General features: G+C 38.7%; 1 protein-coding gene across 1 annotated transcript in view; it reads left to right on the top strand.

Annotated features, from left to right (window-relative positions):
* Nucleotides 1-16,709, top strand: part of LOC132095082 (immunoglobulin superfamily member 3-like) — a 155,362-nt gene that overhangs the window by 18,071 nt on the left and 120,582 nt on the right. Inside the window, exon 2 of the mRNA XM_059499835.1 lies at nucleotides 13,331-13,711. Coding sequence (XP_059355818.1) covers nucleotides 13,331-13,711 — 381 coding nt within the window. The remainder of the gene's footprint in view (nucleotides 1-13,330; nucleotides 13,712-16,709) is intronic.

The following is a 16,709-nucleotide window of genomic DNA, read 5'->3' as shown; positions in this document are numbered from 1 at the left end:
TTCTTTTTGCTGTTTCATGAAAGACAGTAAGGTTGGAATGACTTTAGGATGAGTAAATTACAATTTTACTGTACTGTTTGAGTGAACTATCCTTTTAAATGTGTGTATAACTCGCATTGTCCTGAAACACGTCAAGTCACCTTTATTTATGTAGGCCTAGCGCATTTTATAATACAAATTGTGTAAAAACAGCTTTATAGTATTAAAAAGGAAAAAAGTATTTCAATAATGCACGAGGAATACAACCCGAATTCCGGAAAAGTTGGGACGTTTTTTAAATTTTGATAAAATGAAAACTAAAGGAATTTCAAATCACATGAGCCAATATTTTATTCACAATAGAACATAGATAACGTAGCAAATGTTTAAACTGAGAAATTTTACACTTTTATCCACTTAATTAGCTCATTTAAAATTTAATGCCTGCTACAGGTCTCAAAAAAGTTGGCACGGGGGCAACAAATGGCTAAAAAAGCAAGCAGTTTTGAAAAGATTCAGCTGGGAGAACATCTAGTGATTAATTAAGTTAATTGATATCAGCTCTGTAACATGATTAGCTATAAAAGCTTTGTCTTAGAGAAGCAGAGTCTCTCAGAAGTAAAGATGGGCAGAGGCTCTCCAATCTGTGAAAGACTGCGTAAAAAAATTGTGGAAAACTTTAAAAACAATGTTCCTCAACGTCAAATTGCAAAGGCTTTGCAAATCTCATCATCTACAGTGCATAACATCATCAAAAGATTCAGAGAAACTGGAGAAATCTCTGTGCGTAAGGGACAAGGCCGGAGACCTTTATTGGATGCCCGTGGTCTTCGGGCTCTCAGACGACACTGCATCACTCATCGGCATGATTGTGTCAATGACATTACTAAATGGGCCCAGGAATACTTTCAGAAACCACTGTCGGTAAACACAATCCGCCGTGCCATCAGCAGATACCAACTAAAGCTCTATTATGCAAAAAGGAAGCCATATGTGAACATGGTCCAGAAGCGCCGTCGTGTCCTGTGGGCCAAGGCTCATTTAAAATGGACTATTTCAAAGTGGAATAGTGTTTTATGGTCAGACGAGTCCAAATTTGATGTTCTTGTTGGAAATCACGGACGCCGTGTCCTCCGGGCTAAAGAGGAGGGAGACCTTCCAGCATGTTATCAGCGTTCAGTTCAAAAGCCAGCATCTCTGATGGTATGGGGGTGCATAAGTGCATACGGTATGGGCAGCTTGCATGTTTTGGAAGGCTCTGTGAATGCTGAAAGGTATATAAAGGTTTTAGAGCAACATATGCTTCCCTCCAAATAACGTCTATTTCAGGGAAGGCCTTGTTTATTTCAGCAGGACAATGCAAAACCACATACTGCAGCTATAACAACAGCATGGCTTCGTCGTAGAAGAGTCCGGGTGCTAACCTGGCCTGCCTGCAGTCCAGATCTTTCACCTATAGAGAACATTTGGCGCATCATTAAACGAAAAATACGTCAAAGACGACCACGAACTCTTCAGCAGCTGGAAATCTATATGAGGCAAGAATGGGACCAAATTCCAACAGCAAAACTCCAGCAACTCATAGCCTCAATGCCCAGACGTCTTCAAACTGTTTTGAAAAGAAAAGGAGATGCTACACCATGGTAAACATGCCCCGTCCCAACTATTTTGAGACCTGTAGCAGAAATCAAAATTGAAATGAGCTCATTTTGTGCATAAAATTGTAAACTTTCTCAGTTTAAACATTTGCTATGTTATCTATGTTCTATTGTGAATAAAATATTGGCTCATGTGATTTGAAAGTCTTTTAGTTTTCATTTTATTAAAATTTAAAAAACGTCCCAACTTTTCCGGAATTCGGGTTGTACATAATGCATCTCACAGTCTCACTTTGTCATATGTTTTCTTTTGTCCATGATGAATCTGGGACATAGAGCCAGACCATCCACTGTGCCCACAATGCTTTGTTTCTGTGGTCTTCCCTTTAAGGACTGGTCAGACAGAAAGGCGCCATGTTTTCTGTCATACAGTGGTTCTTGTTTGCCCTTTTAAAGAAATACTTTCTTACTTGCCTGGCAGACAGCACTCCAGAAATGTATCAAATTGTGAAAACCATCCCACAATGCACCAGTACACGATTAGAATGAGGTTTAAAACCGCTTGCATTCCTTAAGGCCTCCTTTTCAGCGTCGTGCTTATTGCATTTAATTCATTTAAATAATATCAACAGGGCTGTTGGAGTTTATGGGGAGATTTTGTCTCATCTTAAGAGCCTTGAGCAATGATGTTTCTGAAATGATGTCACACTCAGAATGCAAATCCCATTAAACTGCACTTTTGCAAAAAAACAGAGTAAATTTTTTTTTAAAGAAATTCAAGTTATCAAATGGATTTAGGAGCTCAAGGGAAAAAAAAAAGTATCCTGAGACTGAGGGCCTGACAAAACAGCACAATGAAAGCGCTGGAGGGGTGGGGAATAAAGATGGAGTAGCTTTGCATATATTGTAAATATGGCTCCACACAACCACAAATGAATGTCTTCTATTTCATATCGTTTTTTCGACTGGCTGGGTGCAGCTCGGTGTATGAGGCCGCTCATTTTTCATTTAAATAGCCTTTCCGGGCATGTACGCTACTGCTCGGAGGCGCAAGTCCATTGACTGCTAGTGTGATGGAAGTGAATGGGAGACTGTCAGAAAGAGGCCAGCATGCATTAACTTAAAATATTCTACCATGGTGATTTATTGATGAAGTGAATTGTGCCTAAAGACACACCGTTTGTCCCATCTCACTTGCACTTTATTTTTCTGCTAGGATGCATTTTTGCCCCGACCCAGTGTCCGCAACCAGGGGTTGCACAAATTACATCCATGGTCTACAGGCAACGTGTTTTCTGACTGCTCTTTGGTCCTACAGTCTTCTAATTGACAGACATTTTACCTCCTTTGGTTCATTATGAAGCTCTGTGTACTTTCCTGTATTTTCTGCTGGCCTGTTCTGTTCTCTACCCTAGAAACCATGCAGCCAGTCTCCCCCTCAGGATATTACGTTACATCTTTTTCTCCAAACTCTACATCTGCGTATGACCCTCTCGTACACCATGCTGTCCCTAGATTACCTCTCTGATTATAGCTTTGTCTCCTATTCTGAGCCTATAACCCTGTATTCTTATCAGAGATTGTTTTTATCTGTGGCAGATGCAATGCTGCTTTCCAAAAGAAGGCATCTTAGAAGGAATCTCGTAATTACATTGCATAGCTTTCACCTTGGGATCACACCTATGATTCTTTAAAATGATATTGGAGCAGAGGCTTAAGGCTGAGAAGTATAAGAGTCCACACCACAACTATAATGGTAACAGCACAGAGGAAAGATTTAAAATATATCATATGCTGTGCATGCTTATACTTGGTGTGGATGCTAATAAAGCTATTATTATTTTGTTTGTGTGAAGGGGCCTTCAGTACGGTGGCCCAGTAGTGCACAACACAACAAAATCGCCATGATACAGTGTTTTGGAATAATTTTGTTGTTGTGTGCTAATTTCTTTGCGTTGCAGCATGTTTCCGTTGTGTTGTGCTAATTTGTTGTGGTGCAGCTTTCTTTCATTGTGTTGTGCTAATTTTGTTGCATTGAATCTTGTTTCCATTGTGTTGCGACTTGTTTCCACTGTGTGGTGCTAATTACGTTGTGTTGTGTCTTGTTTCGGCTGTGTTGTGCTAATTTTGTTGTGGTGCGGCTTGTCTTCATTGTGTTGTGCTAATTCTTTTGCGTTGGATCTTGTTTCCACCATGTTGTGCTAATTTTGTGTTGTGGCTTGTTTAGGTTATGTTGTGCTAATTTTATTTTGTTGTGTCTTGTTTGCACTGTGTTGTGCTTATTTCATTGTGTTGCATCTTGTTTGCACTGTGTTGTGCAATTTTTTCTGCGTTGCAGCTTGTTTCGGTTTTGTTCTGCTAATTTAGTTTAATTGCGGGGGGACACGATGCCACTTCAGTTTCGTGATTTCTATTATCCATCGGTGATGGACGATGGCATCGTCTATCGGCCCAACACTAATCCCCACATAGCAGACATCAGGACTGCTGTGGTCATAACTTGCTCACTGAAAGGTTTTGTATTGATACAATCAAACCCAGAGCATGCGGTCTTACTACTCATTTTCTGTCCTTCCATTGGGACTGTTGACCACAGCCCATTTCCCCCCCTTTTTTCCTGCCATTGGACAGTTAAATAACTTCCATTCTTAAATAAAGCTAATACTTTTTAAAAACTCATTCATTGCCACACACACCAGTACAGCTGTGCCTCCAGCTGCTCATCCACACACACACACAGGAAGCAGTGTGCCACCCCCGTCTGCCTGTACTAAAAGACTGGTGTTGTTTTTTTTATGCGGCACAGCTGAGGTGCTGACTGGAGTCCCTGTCCTGGCCTGGAAGAAGCAGCGCATATGCTTTTCTCTTTCACACTCTCACACACACGTTTACTTAGCTAATTGGGGGCATTCCTTATACTTTGTTAGCTAGTTATGGAAAGATTTTCTAAATTAGTTTAGACCTTTTGGTATTCCTAACCCCTTTGTTCATTCTTTTTTGTTTATTCATTCTGTCTTTTGTTTTTGTCTTCCAAATTTTTTTTTTCTCTTAAATTTGTTTCCTAAATTACTTGCATGCTTTAACGCCCTTAAATGCATATATTGTTATGTTTTGTTTGTTGTCTAATGATTTGAAGTTGATCATAAGGAGGCCTCGTGTAGAAGGTACGTGAGAACGTAGCCTATTTTATTGCTTTAATGTTGGTCTAATTACAATCTCAGAAATGCAAACAGTAACCAATAGATCTGCTGGCTTGCATTTCTCTGTTTATGTACAGTATTTTGGCACAGTAGTGAGATGCATGGGCTCTGACTTTCTTGTTTTATGTGACTCTGATCTTGCACCTCTCCTCTGAAACCTCATAAGTCCCAAGTTCCTTCTGATCTTCAGTCGTGACAGGCTTCTTAAATCTGCCTTTTTACTCAGCAGAGCTTGGTTAAACCTTAAACATATCAAAAAGCTGCTTGTCACTTTCTGGTTCAGCTCAGCTCTTAGATAACAGACAGAAAGCCAGCACCTTAAAGTATTACTCTATGTAGAATTGAAGTGACAACAATCACAAAAGAACAGGAAATGGAAAAAAAAATCTAAAATACAAGTTTAAATTAACATGAGAGTGAGTGGATATTGACAGTTTCCATTTGTTTTGCAAATTTTAAAGCTCAACTTCAATTCTATTTATTAATTTTTTGCTCTGATTTGTTTTTATTGGTTTGATATTGTTCACTTTACATTTACTACAGGCTCAAACAGCCAGCTAGCTTGAAAGCAACTCCATTTGCACGTTTACAAAATCAGTAAGTCACACGCAGTGCTTATTATGTGTACATAACAAAATAATTGGCATTAAAGAAACCATTCAATTCCAAACTGATGGTTCACGCTCTGGTCACATGGCCATGAATTGGACACATAATCAGATCGAGGACCACATATCAAAGCTGCCCAAACTGGATTGAAAAGATTGGATTTTTTTTGTGTTCACACTGCTCTGAAAAATGAGATCTGTGTCACACGCAGACAAAAGAAATTGGATTTTGGGTTGCCAAATGCTGTGAACTTATATTCCTTCTCAATATGATCCTCTCTTCTGGTCATTTGCCCCGCTACAACCTCCTCTAATTGGCTGTGGTTTCCCGCCAAGCCCCTTTTTTGCTTTCCTTGTGAGGAAGTGCTTACACTCTGGCTTGCATCAAAAGGGCAGAAGAGATTTTGGTAATTGCTCCGCTGGGTTTGGAATTTGTGAGGTGTGGTGATGGTGGTTATGGTCTAGGCCAATTTGATCCATGTGTATGTGTCCTGTTAAACACCAGAGCTGTGTGTGTATATAAGAATGTCTTTTGAGGGGTATTGCGTTACTCTCTTGAGCCGTGAGACACGGCATCATGGCTTGTGTCTGTATACACAGCGGCTCCATTAAAGTGCTTTTGGACTCGATGTGTGAGAGAGAGGCAATTAAAGCAAGACAAACAGCAGGCTTGGGAAAGTGGTTGTCTCTCATGTACCAGTATTTATCAGAGACTTTTGTGCTGACCGAAGTCTAGACTGTAGTCTCCTCCTGCATTGTCTTCCTCGCTCGTTCTTGTATTCTACCTTTTAGACAGGTTTTCTTTTGATCTTTGCAGCTTTAACCGCATTTGCTCTATTTTGCTCTCTTATTCTTTGTCTATTATTTACTTGCATTGTCTTCTGTTTTTTATTTGTTGCCATAGTTTTAAACTGGTTTTGTTCTGTTCATTTTATTCCCGTGGGACTCTCTTTACAGTGATTTGTGTAGTAAAGATTATGGTTGGGAACTGAGAAAAAAATTCCTATACAGTGCTTTCATTTGTCAAAAAATACAGTATCCAAATGATTTTCATGACATTCAGTATTGTTAATATATATAAATGGGTAAATTTTGCTGTCCAACTCTGGAACACTTTTCACAACAAAAAAAAAAAAGTTTATATAATGACTTGTCCTTTATGTAAACTGTGTGAAATGTTCATTTATTGATTGTCTCGAAATGCAACTAAGCTGTTTCTGGAGAGTTTGCGAGAGAAGTTTTGAACATTTTTAGTGAATTGGTTGGTCCAATTCACAGTTTTTTGGTCTTAATGTCTCCAGTCCCCATCAATTGCATGGGAATCAAAATGCCTTTGGTTCCTCCATGGGAAAGAGAGAGAGAAAGCATGTGTTGTTAGTTGTTTTATACAGTATGTGATCCATATTTAATGCTGCAGAGCTGATGGCAGGCCAGAGCTGGTTATTCTGAGGAAGTCTTCTGTGACCCACATGGAAATGCTACTTTCATGAGCCGAGCTCAAAAAGAGGAATGAACCTGACATGAATGTTCCAGTTAAATATCTCCGAAATGTCTCTGGATTTAATGTGTCATATGTCTTCATCCTGCTGAAATCAGACTGATGGTTCATGGTCTAGCAGGCTGTCGCTTTTATGCATTGAATGACAGGGTTTAAATGCTGGCCTGTCACTCCAGGCGTGCCGGAATTGCAAAATAGACCCTGGTGCACTTAAGAATCGAAACCTGGTTTGATCACATTTCATAACCACATACTGTACTGTAAAGATTTGTTTCTTGAAATGATGAGACGGCATGGTTTACTAGTAGACATAATGACTCTGTGGAGTGTTTTTTTTTTTTTTTTTAGAATGCGAGTCCTGCAAATCAATCTAACAGATGTATGAACTCAAACTTGGAGTGCATGGTGAGCTACTGTATGTAACAGTCAGTACTCTTGCAGTGGTCTGTGCTGACAGGTAAAATCTGGTTTTCAGGGGAAATGTCTCACAGCCAGTCTTTAAATCTCAAGACTCCTGAACAGTGGCTCGGAGGACTTTGGAACAGTGAAGCGAAACTTCAGCAGACAGACCAGGGGTCACATCTTCAATAAGGAAGATGGTTGAAATGAGGATACCAAAATTGAGGGTGACACGGATATGAAGTGCAAAGAAGGGTACATTTTTAAGTTAACCGACTGTCTGATGTAGGTTACTACAAGCAAAAAAAAAAAAAAAAAAAAAAAAAAAAAAAACAATCTGGTCAGTGATTGGTTGGTTGCTATGCATCTAATGAAGGTTATTGTACTGTAATTCAACCAAGAAACGGAGTAGAAATAATGGTGCCAGGATAACATACACCTCTGTTCAAAAGATATACACTTCTATAAGATTTTTTATAATATTTTTGAAAGATGTCTCTTATTCTAACCAGGGCTGATTATTTGATTAAACCTGCAGTCAGTAAGTGTTGCCTCCTTTGTCGCCATCTCTGTTTGAGAACCTGCAATTGCAGCTGTTTGCGTAATTTTCTTCCTTGCATTGGTTGTGCGCCGGCAAGGCTCCAGCTCAGATGAATCTAATGTTCTGAGGAGTGCAGGAGTGTTTGGCAGTCAGTCACCGCACCTGTGTGGATATTTACAATCATAAATTCTAGCCTACATCTTTGAATATATGACCCAAATAAGAATTTTCACCGTACTGTATATTGTCATCTGAACATGTAAGTAAGTATAAAGTCTGCCACGTTTGTTCTGTCCAATTGAGGAATAAAGGATTACAATAAATCGTGAAATATGGTGATTTAATCTGAAGATTGTTTAGCTTGTATCACATCAAAACGTGCATATTATTATTGTTCTACTTTATTCTTAAATTATTAATGTTAACAACATCAGCATTGCGTGACTATGAGTGTATTGTGTATAGGGTTGTGCCGATAGACGATAGTATCATGTATCGACGATAGTAGGCTCATTTTCCTATTAATGTATTGGATAATAATAAAAATAATAATAACTATTATTTTTATTTTTATTAGGCGGCTTATTATAATTCGGCTATCAAACTGCCCAGCTATTTCACTTCAGCACCGCATTTCAAACACACACACCCACATGAGAGCACGAGTAGAGCCTGTATTCGGTGAAGTTGTCCGCTTTGACTCTGATAACTCGTTAAATCCATGAAATGAAAGAGATAGAAAACGAGGAGTTGGTGTCCCACACATTTAATGGCTGGTACACAACAACGCGCTCTTCTCATACATGAGAGATTAACTCCTTCTTGGCGTTACAAATAAAGTAAAGACAAAATAATAACAAGGCGCAGAGCGAAATTAACCATAGTAGTTCTCACGTAGTCCTTCTCTTAAAGACTGATCACTTAACTTATAACACTCACTATGTGGTGATGACGTAGAAGGACTACGTGAGAATAAACTATGGATGATAAGTTCGCTCTGCCACCTTGTTATTATTTTCATGCACACCGCACTATAATGTGAAGCATGCAAAATACAAAGTTTTGGCCGTTACAAAGTCTCCATCCACAAACAGACGTACATCGTCTGCAGATAATAGGTATTTCATTGCACTTTAATAAGTAATCTGAATGGCCTATATGTGTGCAATATTTTAAACGAGCCACAGTTATGTTAGAATGCATCTCATTCTTGTTTCTGTGGCGGTGCATCGGTCTCATCACGAGGCGTGTGGTCCGGAGCACTGTATGACTGATGCATCTGTTCAATTCAACTTTACTCCAAATATATGAACTTACCTGTTTTGAATACTTTATATTTAACGTGTTCGTTTATGCCCAATATTAGTGTTAAACTGCTGGACTTTAAATGTACTAATGATTTTCACCATTGACTGATTTTGCTGGACATGTAGACTGATAAATTCCGTGCGCAGATGCGGCGGATTTGTCACAGGACGCGCATTATGACAGCTGCGTTTGACAATATATGAACTAGCTGTTTTAAATACAGTATTTTTATATTTAACGTTAGTTTATCAGTATGTTTTAAAGTACTGTATATATTTTTATTATTACCGGTGATTCCATAGGCTTTCTTTCGCACACCTGTGTGGTTTAAAACACCAAATAGTTATGCTATGACAAGAACAAAGAGTCTCTCTCTCTTGCTCCACCCATACACGATAATATCGTAGTGCTGCAGATGATAATAATAAAAAAAACTTCCTAAGTAGTTTTTTATCATCCCCATTTGTACATGTTTAATTACTTTATATGTCATCTAGGCGGTCATCAGACTACCCATCATTATAGTCAATTATTGTCTTAAAATATGCCTCAATGTGGTCCAGACCTCATGTCTTGCTCTGTGAGACTAATTTGGCTCTATTTGTTGAGATATAACTGTGACTGAATAGAGAACAATTTACTGCACATGAAAGTGTTTATGGGGAGCCAGGTTGGCAGAACGTAAACATGGGTCTCCAACAGAGCCGGATGTCATGGGGGAGAGAAAAATGCAGGGCATGACAAACATCAGATCACCTTGGGAAGTGTAAATTCCCATGTGCACGGTTGTGCCATAGTGCAGCACAGTCAAGATAACACAGCTGTCTGCTGCCATTCTAGTGAGCTGTTTACTGACATGGCACTAGGATGCTGTTTCAGTGGGATTTTTTTAGAGTTTCTGTGTGTGGGGGCAGCTGGTATGAGGAAAGGACAGGCATGTGTGGGCGTACAGGGGTTATGAGAGGGAAGGAAACGGATAAAGTAAGTGATAAAAGCCACTTTCAGTTCACTACGGGATGGCCCAGAGATACAGATGCATGTGCATATTTAGAAGTAATTAAATCACTGACATCTCTTCTGAGGCATGGGTAGCGTTCACCCACACACGCTCCACACAGATCCACACAGATCCACACCAGACGGGACGCGCTAGCAGATGGGCTGCGTCTTTTTTCTGTTACAGATTGGACAATGACTTTCTCCCGGTTCTCTCAACTCCAAATGTTCACACTTGTCTTTCTTTATCCTACGTTTTTGTCAAACTCGGACAGGCTAGGGCGACATTCGTGTATCGGTTAACATCTCTCATTCTGTACAGAACTCTCATTATTCTGACAGAGGAGGTGTTGTGGCTGTCTCAGAGATGCAGATGCTGTAAAACTTCTGAAAGTAAAAAATATTGCCGCTTGTGTGTCCCGTGGTGGCTTGAGAGAATCATATGGTAAATAGTTAATTTTACACTAATAAAAATTCCTGTTAAATTCATGGTGCGCCTTAAAATTCACATTTAAATTTTCACATTGTAGGTTATTTTTATAAAATAGGTATTGTAATATATGTATCAGCAAATACATTTCTCATTAATACTGATAAAAATCTACACTACTGTATGTAGAGTAGGTGTTTATGTTAATAATAATAAGGTTAATAATAATAATAATAATAATAATAATAATAATAATAATAATAATAATAATAATAATAATAAAGTATTATATGATGATTACAATTAATGTTAATTAATGTATTTATTATTTACGTATATGTATTTCTAGGTAGATATACCCTTTTAACGGAGTCGTTGAGCAAAAGTCCATTTTCCAGATATATTGTCCAAATATTAAAAAATAAATAAACTAAGTATACTATAATTTTACAGGAAAATAACAACTTTATACACTCACACACAGATGAATAATTGTCACTTTCACACATGAAAACCATTAAATTGCACTAAAATCGGTAGATTACCTTTTTCTAGTGAATGTTCCACATCTGCTATTCACATTTTGCTACCGTTCACTCATCTGCACCGTAATGCTGTTATAATTTTATAATGTGATTTTGTCTTCAGTCCTGTTTATTGCTCGTTTCCTAAGCAGGCTAGGTATATATTTTTTTTATTAAATTTTTTTTTCATAAATGAGACAATTTTTAGTTTCAGTAATCAGTCAGTAACGAGTAATCATGGAGAAAGATTTTCCATTTTAAAACCTGTCCAATTTGACAGCATTATTTTCCACATCATTTCCCAATCCAAACATACACTTAATTTAGGTCTTAGGTCTGTTTAGGCACATCTCTCGCTAAGTGGGCTTATTTTTATATGTAAGACCTGAACTGAATGTGTTTACATTAACTTATTATAATTTGCTGACTAGTGATGCACCGAAATGAAAATTCTTGGCCGAAACCGAAAACCGAAAAAGAGAAAACCAAGGCCGAAAACCGAAACCGAAACACCGAAAGAAATTATGCCAATTATTCCATTGCATTTATTGCTATGACCATGTACTAACTTTACTAAAATTAAGACATTGCAATTGCATAAATTAATATTAAAGTTTCAAAGATAATTACAATTACATAAATTATAAAAAACATAAAAATACATAATTACAAATTATGCAATATTTATTAAGCACATTGCAACAATGCACAGTATAAAATAAAATTCAAACTAAAAATGTATCCCACTCATGTGAATATTAAATAATAATGTACAGGCCTACTGGCCTGCAGAAAGGTTTTAAAATGAACTGTTCTCTCATAAAAACAAAGTGCATTTAGGTCAAGTGCATTTGAAATTGTTCTCTGTAGGACTAGAAAGTGCATTACTTCTCCAGTAGGCAAGACTGTTATCACTTCTGGGGATGGGGACTTCAGACAGATAACCATCTAGCTGTTGAGCAGTTGAGCTTGTCATCTGCCTGACATTTGAGAAATATTTGAGAGAGTGTATTTAAATAGGGGCAGGGCATAAATAATTTGTTTTATCAAATTAAAGCAGAAATCTAGCAGAAAATCTAGCAGAAATATGGCTACAATCTGATATTATGTATGTATATATATATGTGTGTGTGTGTGTATATATATATAGGCTACTGTAAATAAAATGTCACATATATAGTAGCCTAAGAACTAGAACAATAGCCAATGTATTATTATTTGAGGCACTTTCTTGCAGAATTTCACTGAAAATATCAGACAACGAGGGTGAATGCCAAGAGACGAGTCTTTTTTCCGCGCTCTGATCTGTCTCCTGCGCTTGGCGCTTCTCCGTCTCCACGCGGGTTCTCCGCATCCAGCGCGGCCTGTATCATTTCTCGTGCCTTATTTCCGCATCCAAGTAATGATCTTTATAACGCGGATCAAGCACATTCGCGATGAAGTGCAGAGGATCCGAAAAGATCTCAGTGAGACGTGTGCTAACAGACTCTATAAGACTGTACCTTTCTTTGTTCTCACTTCGTGGTCCGTCTCAATCTCTTTGTTAGGAGACGCTTTAGTGCTGCGAATAAAGGAATAAGAAGACAGAGAATGTTCTCACTGGTGTGAAGTGAATGTCGCGGGGAGCTCGTGGTCTGCGCTATGCAGGTGCACGTTCAGGTCGCGGTTTCTGTTTGCGTCATCATCACAACATTTCGGCCGTGTTGTTTCGGTGATAAAAGTCTTTCGGCCAAAAACCGAAAATGCTCTTTTGGGCCATTTTCGGCCGAAAATCTTCGGTGGCCGAATATTCGGTGCATCCCTATTGCTGACACTTTGACCTTTATTTGGGTGTTAATTATAGTTTTTACAGTGTAGGTTTTTGATCGCAACAGACACGCTGTTTGTGTTTCTTGAAAGGTGATTCTATTGAGTGGCTGTGTTTACTGTATAATGGGCCTCTTGGCTGAAGGCCACTTGATTTCTTGAAGAGTCGATGGTTCTTCACATGCAGCAAACTCCCCCCCCCCCCCCCCCACACACACACACAAACACACACATTTCAAGTACTCGAAAGATTGAAGCATTTCTTATCAGACAGGAGTAGACTTTAAAAAAAAAAAAAAAAAAAAGTTTTTGAGAAATCACTTTTGACTGGTTATGATTCTTTACCTGATTAAACAAAACACCATTTTAAGTCAAAAATTAAAATATTGAGATGTTTATATTGAATATACTCACATTTTTGATCTGTTCTGTCTTTCTTACAGTGGTCTCCTGCTCGGCCCAGCGGCAGGTCACAGTTCAGCCAGGGCCCTTGATCCGGACGGAAGGCTCTCACATCACCATCTGGTGTAACGTGACCGGCTACAAGGAAGGGGTTGAGCAAGACTTTGAATGGTCCATGTACCTTTATACCACTCCTGATCGAGAGATCCGTATTGTGAGCACATCTCAGCACAGCTATGCCTACGCCTTGTACGCCCAGCGTGTCAACAGCAAGGAGATCTACATCGAGAGGCTGAGCGGAGACTCTGTCCTACTGCACATCACCAAGCTGCAGGCCACCGACCAGGGCATGTACGAGTGCTACACTCCCAACACTGACAGCCGCTACCTGGGCTCCTACAGTGCCCGTACCAACCTCACCGGTGAGCCCCCTCTGAACTCTTACTTAACCCTGATTTATAATATAGCATGCTTCCTACAGCACTGTTTTTTTGCATTCATGAGCTTTATTCAAACCGGACCGGTTTTCCCGCAGGAGGCTGGGTAAATGCGTGTTTCACAGACGTAATTTGTGATTTTATTCTTATCTGAATCAAACACATCTGTGATTTTCTTTCACAACCTAGGAGCAAATTACAGAGAAAATTACCTACCGTTTTTCAGATAACTCAGGGGTCCTCTGAGAAATCCAATTCCATCCGGATAGCAATGTCTGTGATTTGTGGGATATTATTATTATTTTTTCTTCTCATTTTTTTGACCTTTCATTAAAAGGCATAACTAAAGCTGTCAGTCAGCTCGTGTAGAATGTTATAGTTACAGTATTGTCCTTGGATTTTGACCTTTTCCACCAGCTTTCTGTATAAAATGGTTGGTGGTTCCAGCACTAGTGACAGCCCATCCAATTTAAAAAGAGAATTAAATCAATAAAAGATTAAAAAGAGAATTTAAAAAGAGAATTAAATCGATCAGAGACAACCAAGTCCTGTCTGAATCTGTACACGAAATGTCAGGCATCTTATGTTAATTATAGGGATGCACAATATATTGGAATATGTAACAATTATATTTATATATATATATATATATATATATATATATATATACTGTGTGTGTGTGTGTGTATATGTATGTATGTATGTATGCATGTATGTATATACACACACACTGATTTTAGAGTTTTCCCAAGCAATTCTAGCAATGTAGTTTTGGATTTGCTTGGATAGTCACTTTTGAGATCTTTTATTTTTTTTATGACATTTTGAAATGCAGCTTTTTTTGGAGCCGTCAGCCTGAATCCTCTCCAACTCGTCATTGCTCATGTTAATGGATCTACGCTAATTGGTGGACTTTTAATGCCTGAGTGGATTTATGCTGCACAAATCAGTCACTGTTCTGGTGGAGTAATGGAGAATCTACCTGACAGAATGCCAGTCCATCTGTGTGCCATCTCACCCTATTATTAAGTAGGGCACAGACTTGTAATGCTGCCGTGCCACCTGCCACCATGATATCAGTATCAATAGTCCTCTTAATTGCAATTGTAATTAAACTTTATCCTTCCAGCTCTGCTCACACTCACATACCGCCGATGTCTCATCTATTTGATAGCACAGTCACATGGGCTTATCAGTGACCATAACTTATTACAAAAAGCTCATTGTTAGCAGTTCGGCTGTTGATTGTGACTAACCGTGTGGGCTGAGTTGTCAACGCCAGGCGTTGCTGCATAGGCTCACATGCACCGCATGTCTTGAGAGGCTGCACAAATGGACATGTGGACCAGCAGGAACAGTTTTAATATGGGATCGGTGACTCATGAGTCGTGTTTGGTGTGGGCTGGGGAGCATCACACTGAGAGCCACCTGTTTAAGGACAGGCATGTTGTTCAGCGCCCCATTCCAAGATCCCTGTCTCTCTTTAAACATACCATCATTCTTCCTGCTGTCTGTACATGTTAAGAATGATTAATGAATCCGGCCCCAGATGACTGGTTTAAAAAAGTACCCTGTATGCTGTATAGAGTTCAGTTACTGTCTTTGAGATGCTAATGCTAGTAATAAAATACATTTATACTGTTCCATGCCAGTTACTCTCCCTAATGCTGCAGGATTTCATATTCCTAATGAAATGCAGTGTTGATCTAAATTTAATCCTTTCTCTAGAACAGGGTGAAACAGAACTGTTATCGTGTTTTAGATACACAAACAGTGTTTGTGTGTGTGTGTGTTTGTGTGTCAGGGTACTGTGACCTTTGCATCTGATCTTTTCTCACATCCTGAAATTCCCACAGTGCACCAGGATCTGCTCTAAAACCTCCTTCAACCCTTTATGTCTCTTTCAGGCAGTGTTCGAATTGAGGGGGGGCTGGGGGGGTCCGGGACCCCCCATAAGCATCAAGGGACCCCCCATAAGGCCCAAAAAAATGACCTTGGGGGGTCCCCTGGTTTTTCATTAAAACTAAAATAGAAACAATATTTGACATAGCCCTATCTATCTATTTTTTACCAAAGTATTGCGCTGCCGCTCCATAGACTGTAAAAAGTGCCGCTCCCATAAAAAGCTACTTCAAATTAGATGTGCATCTGAAAATACGCTCAAGTGCGCCACACGCTGTTTTCTGAAGGAATTTACAGACTGCGGGCGCGACGTCGCTGTGTGATTGGCTGACAGAGTGATCCTTCGTCATTATTTTACCTCACGATAACGGTAAGATAATATTTCTTTGTTTTATTTATTGCTACTGAATAAGTGTTTATCTTAGAATCAGAGAATCACTTATAATCTTGGTCTGTCAATAGTTGTTTTTTTTATCTTATGATGCTAGCTCACTATCGGCTTGTTAGTTGTAATTAGCCATCTAACGTAATTCTGAGAAAAATAGAATCTTGTTTGGAGCTAGCATTGCACCCATTCTGAATTAAACAAATCATTTTAAATCTAGTAACCTTAACTGCTCAAAAACAGTGTTAATTTAATTAAGGACATTATTACTGATGAAAAAGTTCATCAGGTGAAGGCTTTTTTTGTGTCAACGATGATAAAGCAGGGTTGCTAACTCTCACGAATTGTGCGTGAGACACACATGCATTGATTATTACGCCGAAGACAAACATGCAGATCAACCGTTTTTGTTATGAATTGTATCCTATTTTCCATTATGTATAGCCTAATACAATTAGTGTAGTATTTAAGGTTAAGTGGAGAAAAGGATTTTAAATTCAATGCAAAGAGGCAAATTAAAGTCATTTTGTGGCCAGAAAAATAATAATTTCCATTTGCAATGCCATTGTTTACCCACTCTAATAAATATACATACTCTAGTTGCTCAAAAGAGTATTGCAGGTCATAACTGCTTACTTATTTTTAGGTTTTGCATTTAAATAAATATTTAGACATGATCAAACACTAGATTATACA

The sequence above is a fragment of the Carassius carassius genome, chromosome 19 (assembly GCF_963082965.1).
Source record: "Carassius carassius chromosome 19, fCarCar2.1, whole genome shotgun sequence".
NCBI lineage: Eukaryota > Metazoa > Chordata > Actinopteri > Cypriniformes > Cyprinidae > Carassius > Carassius carassius.
The sequence above is the reverse complement of the archived record's forward strand: the minus strand, read 5'-3'. Positions and strand labels throughout refer to the sequence as shown.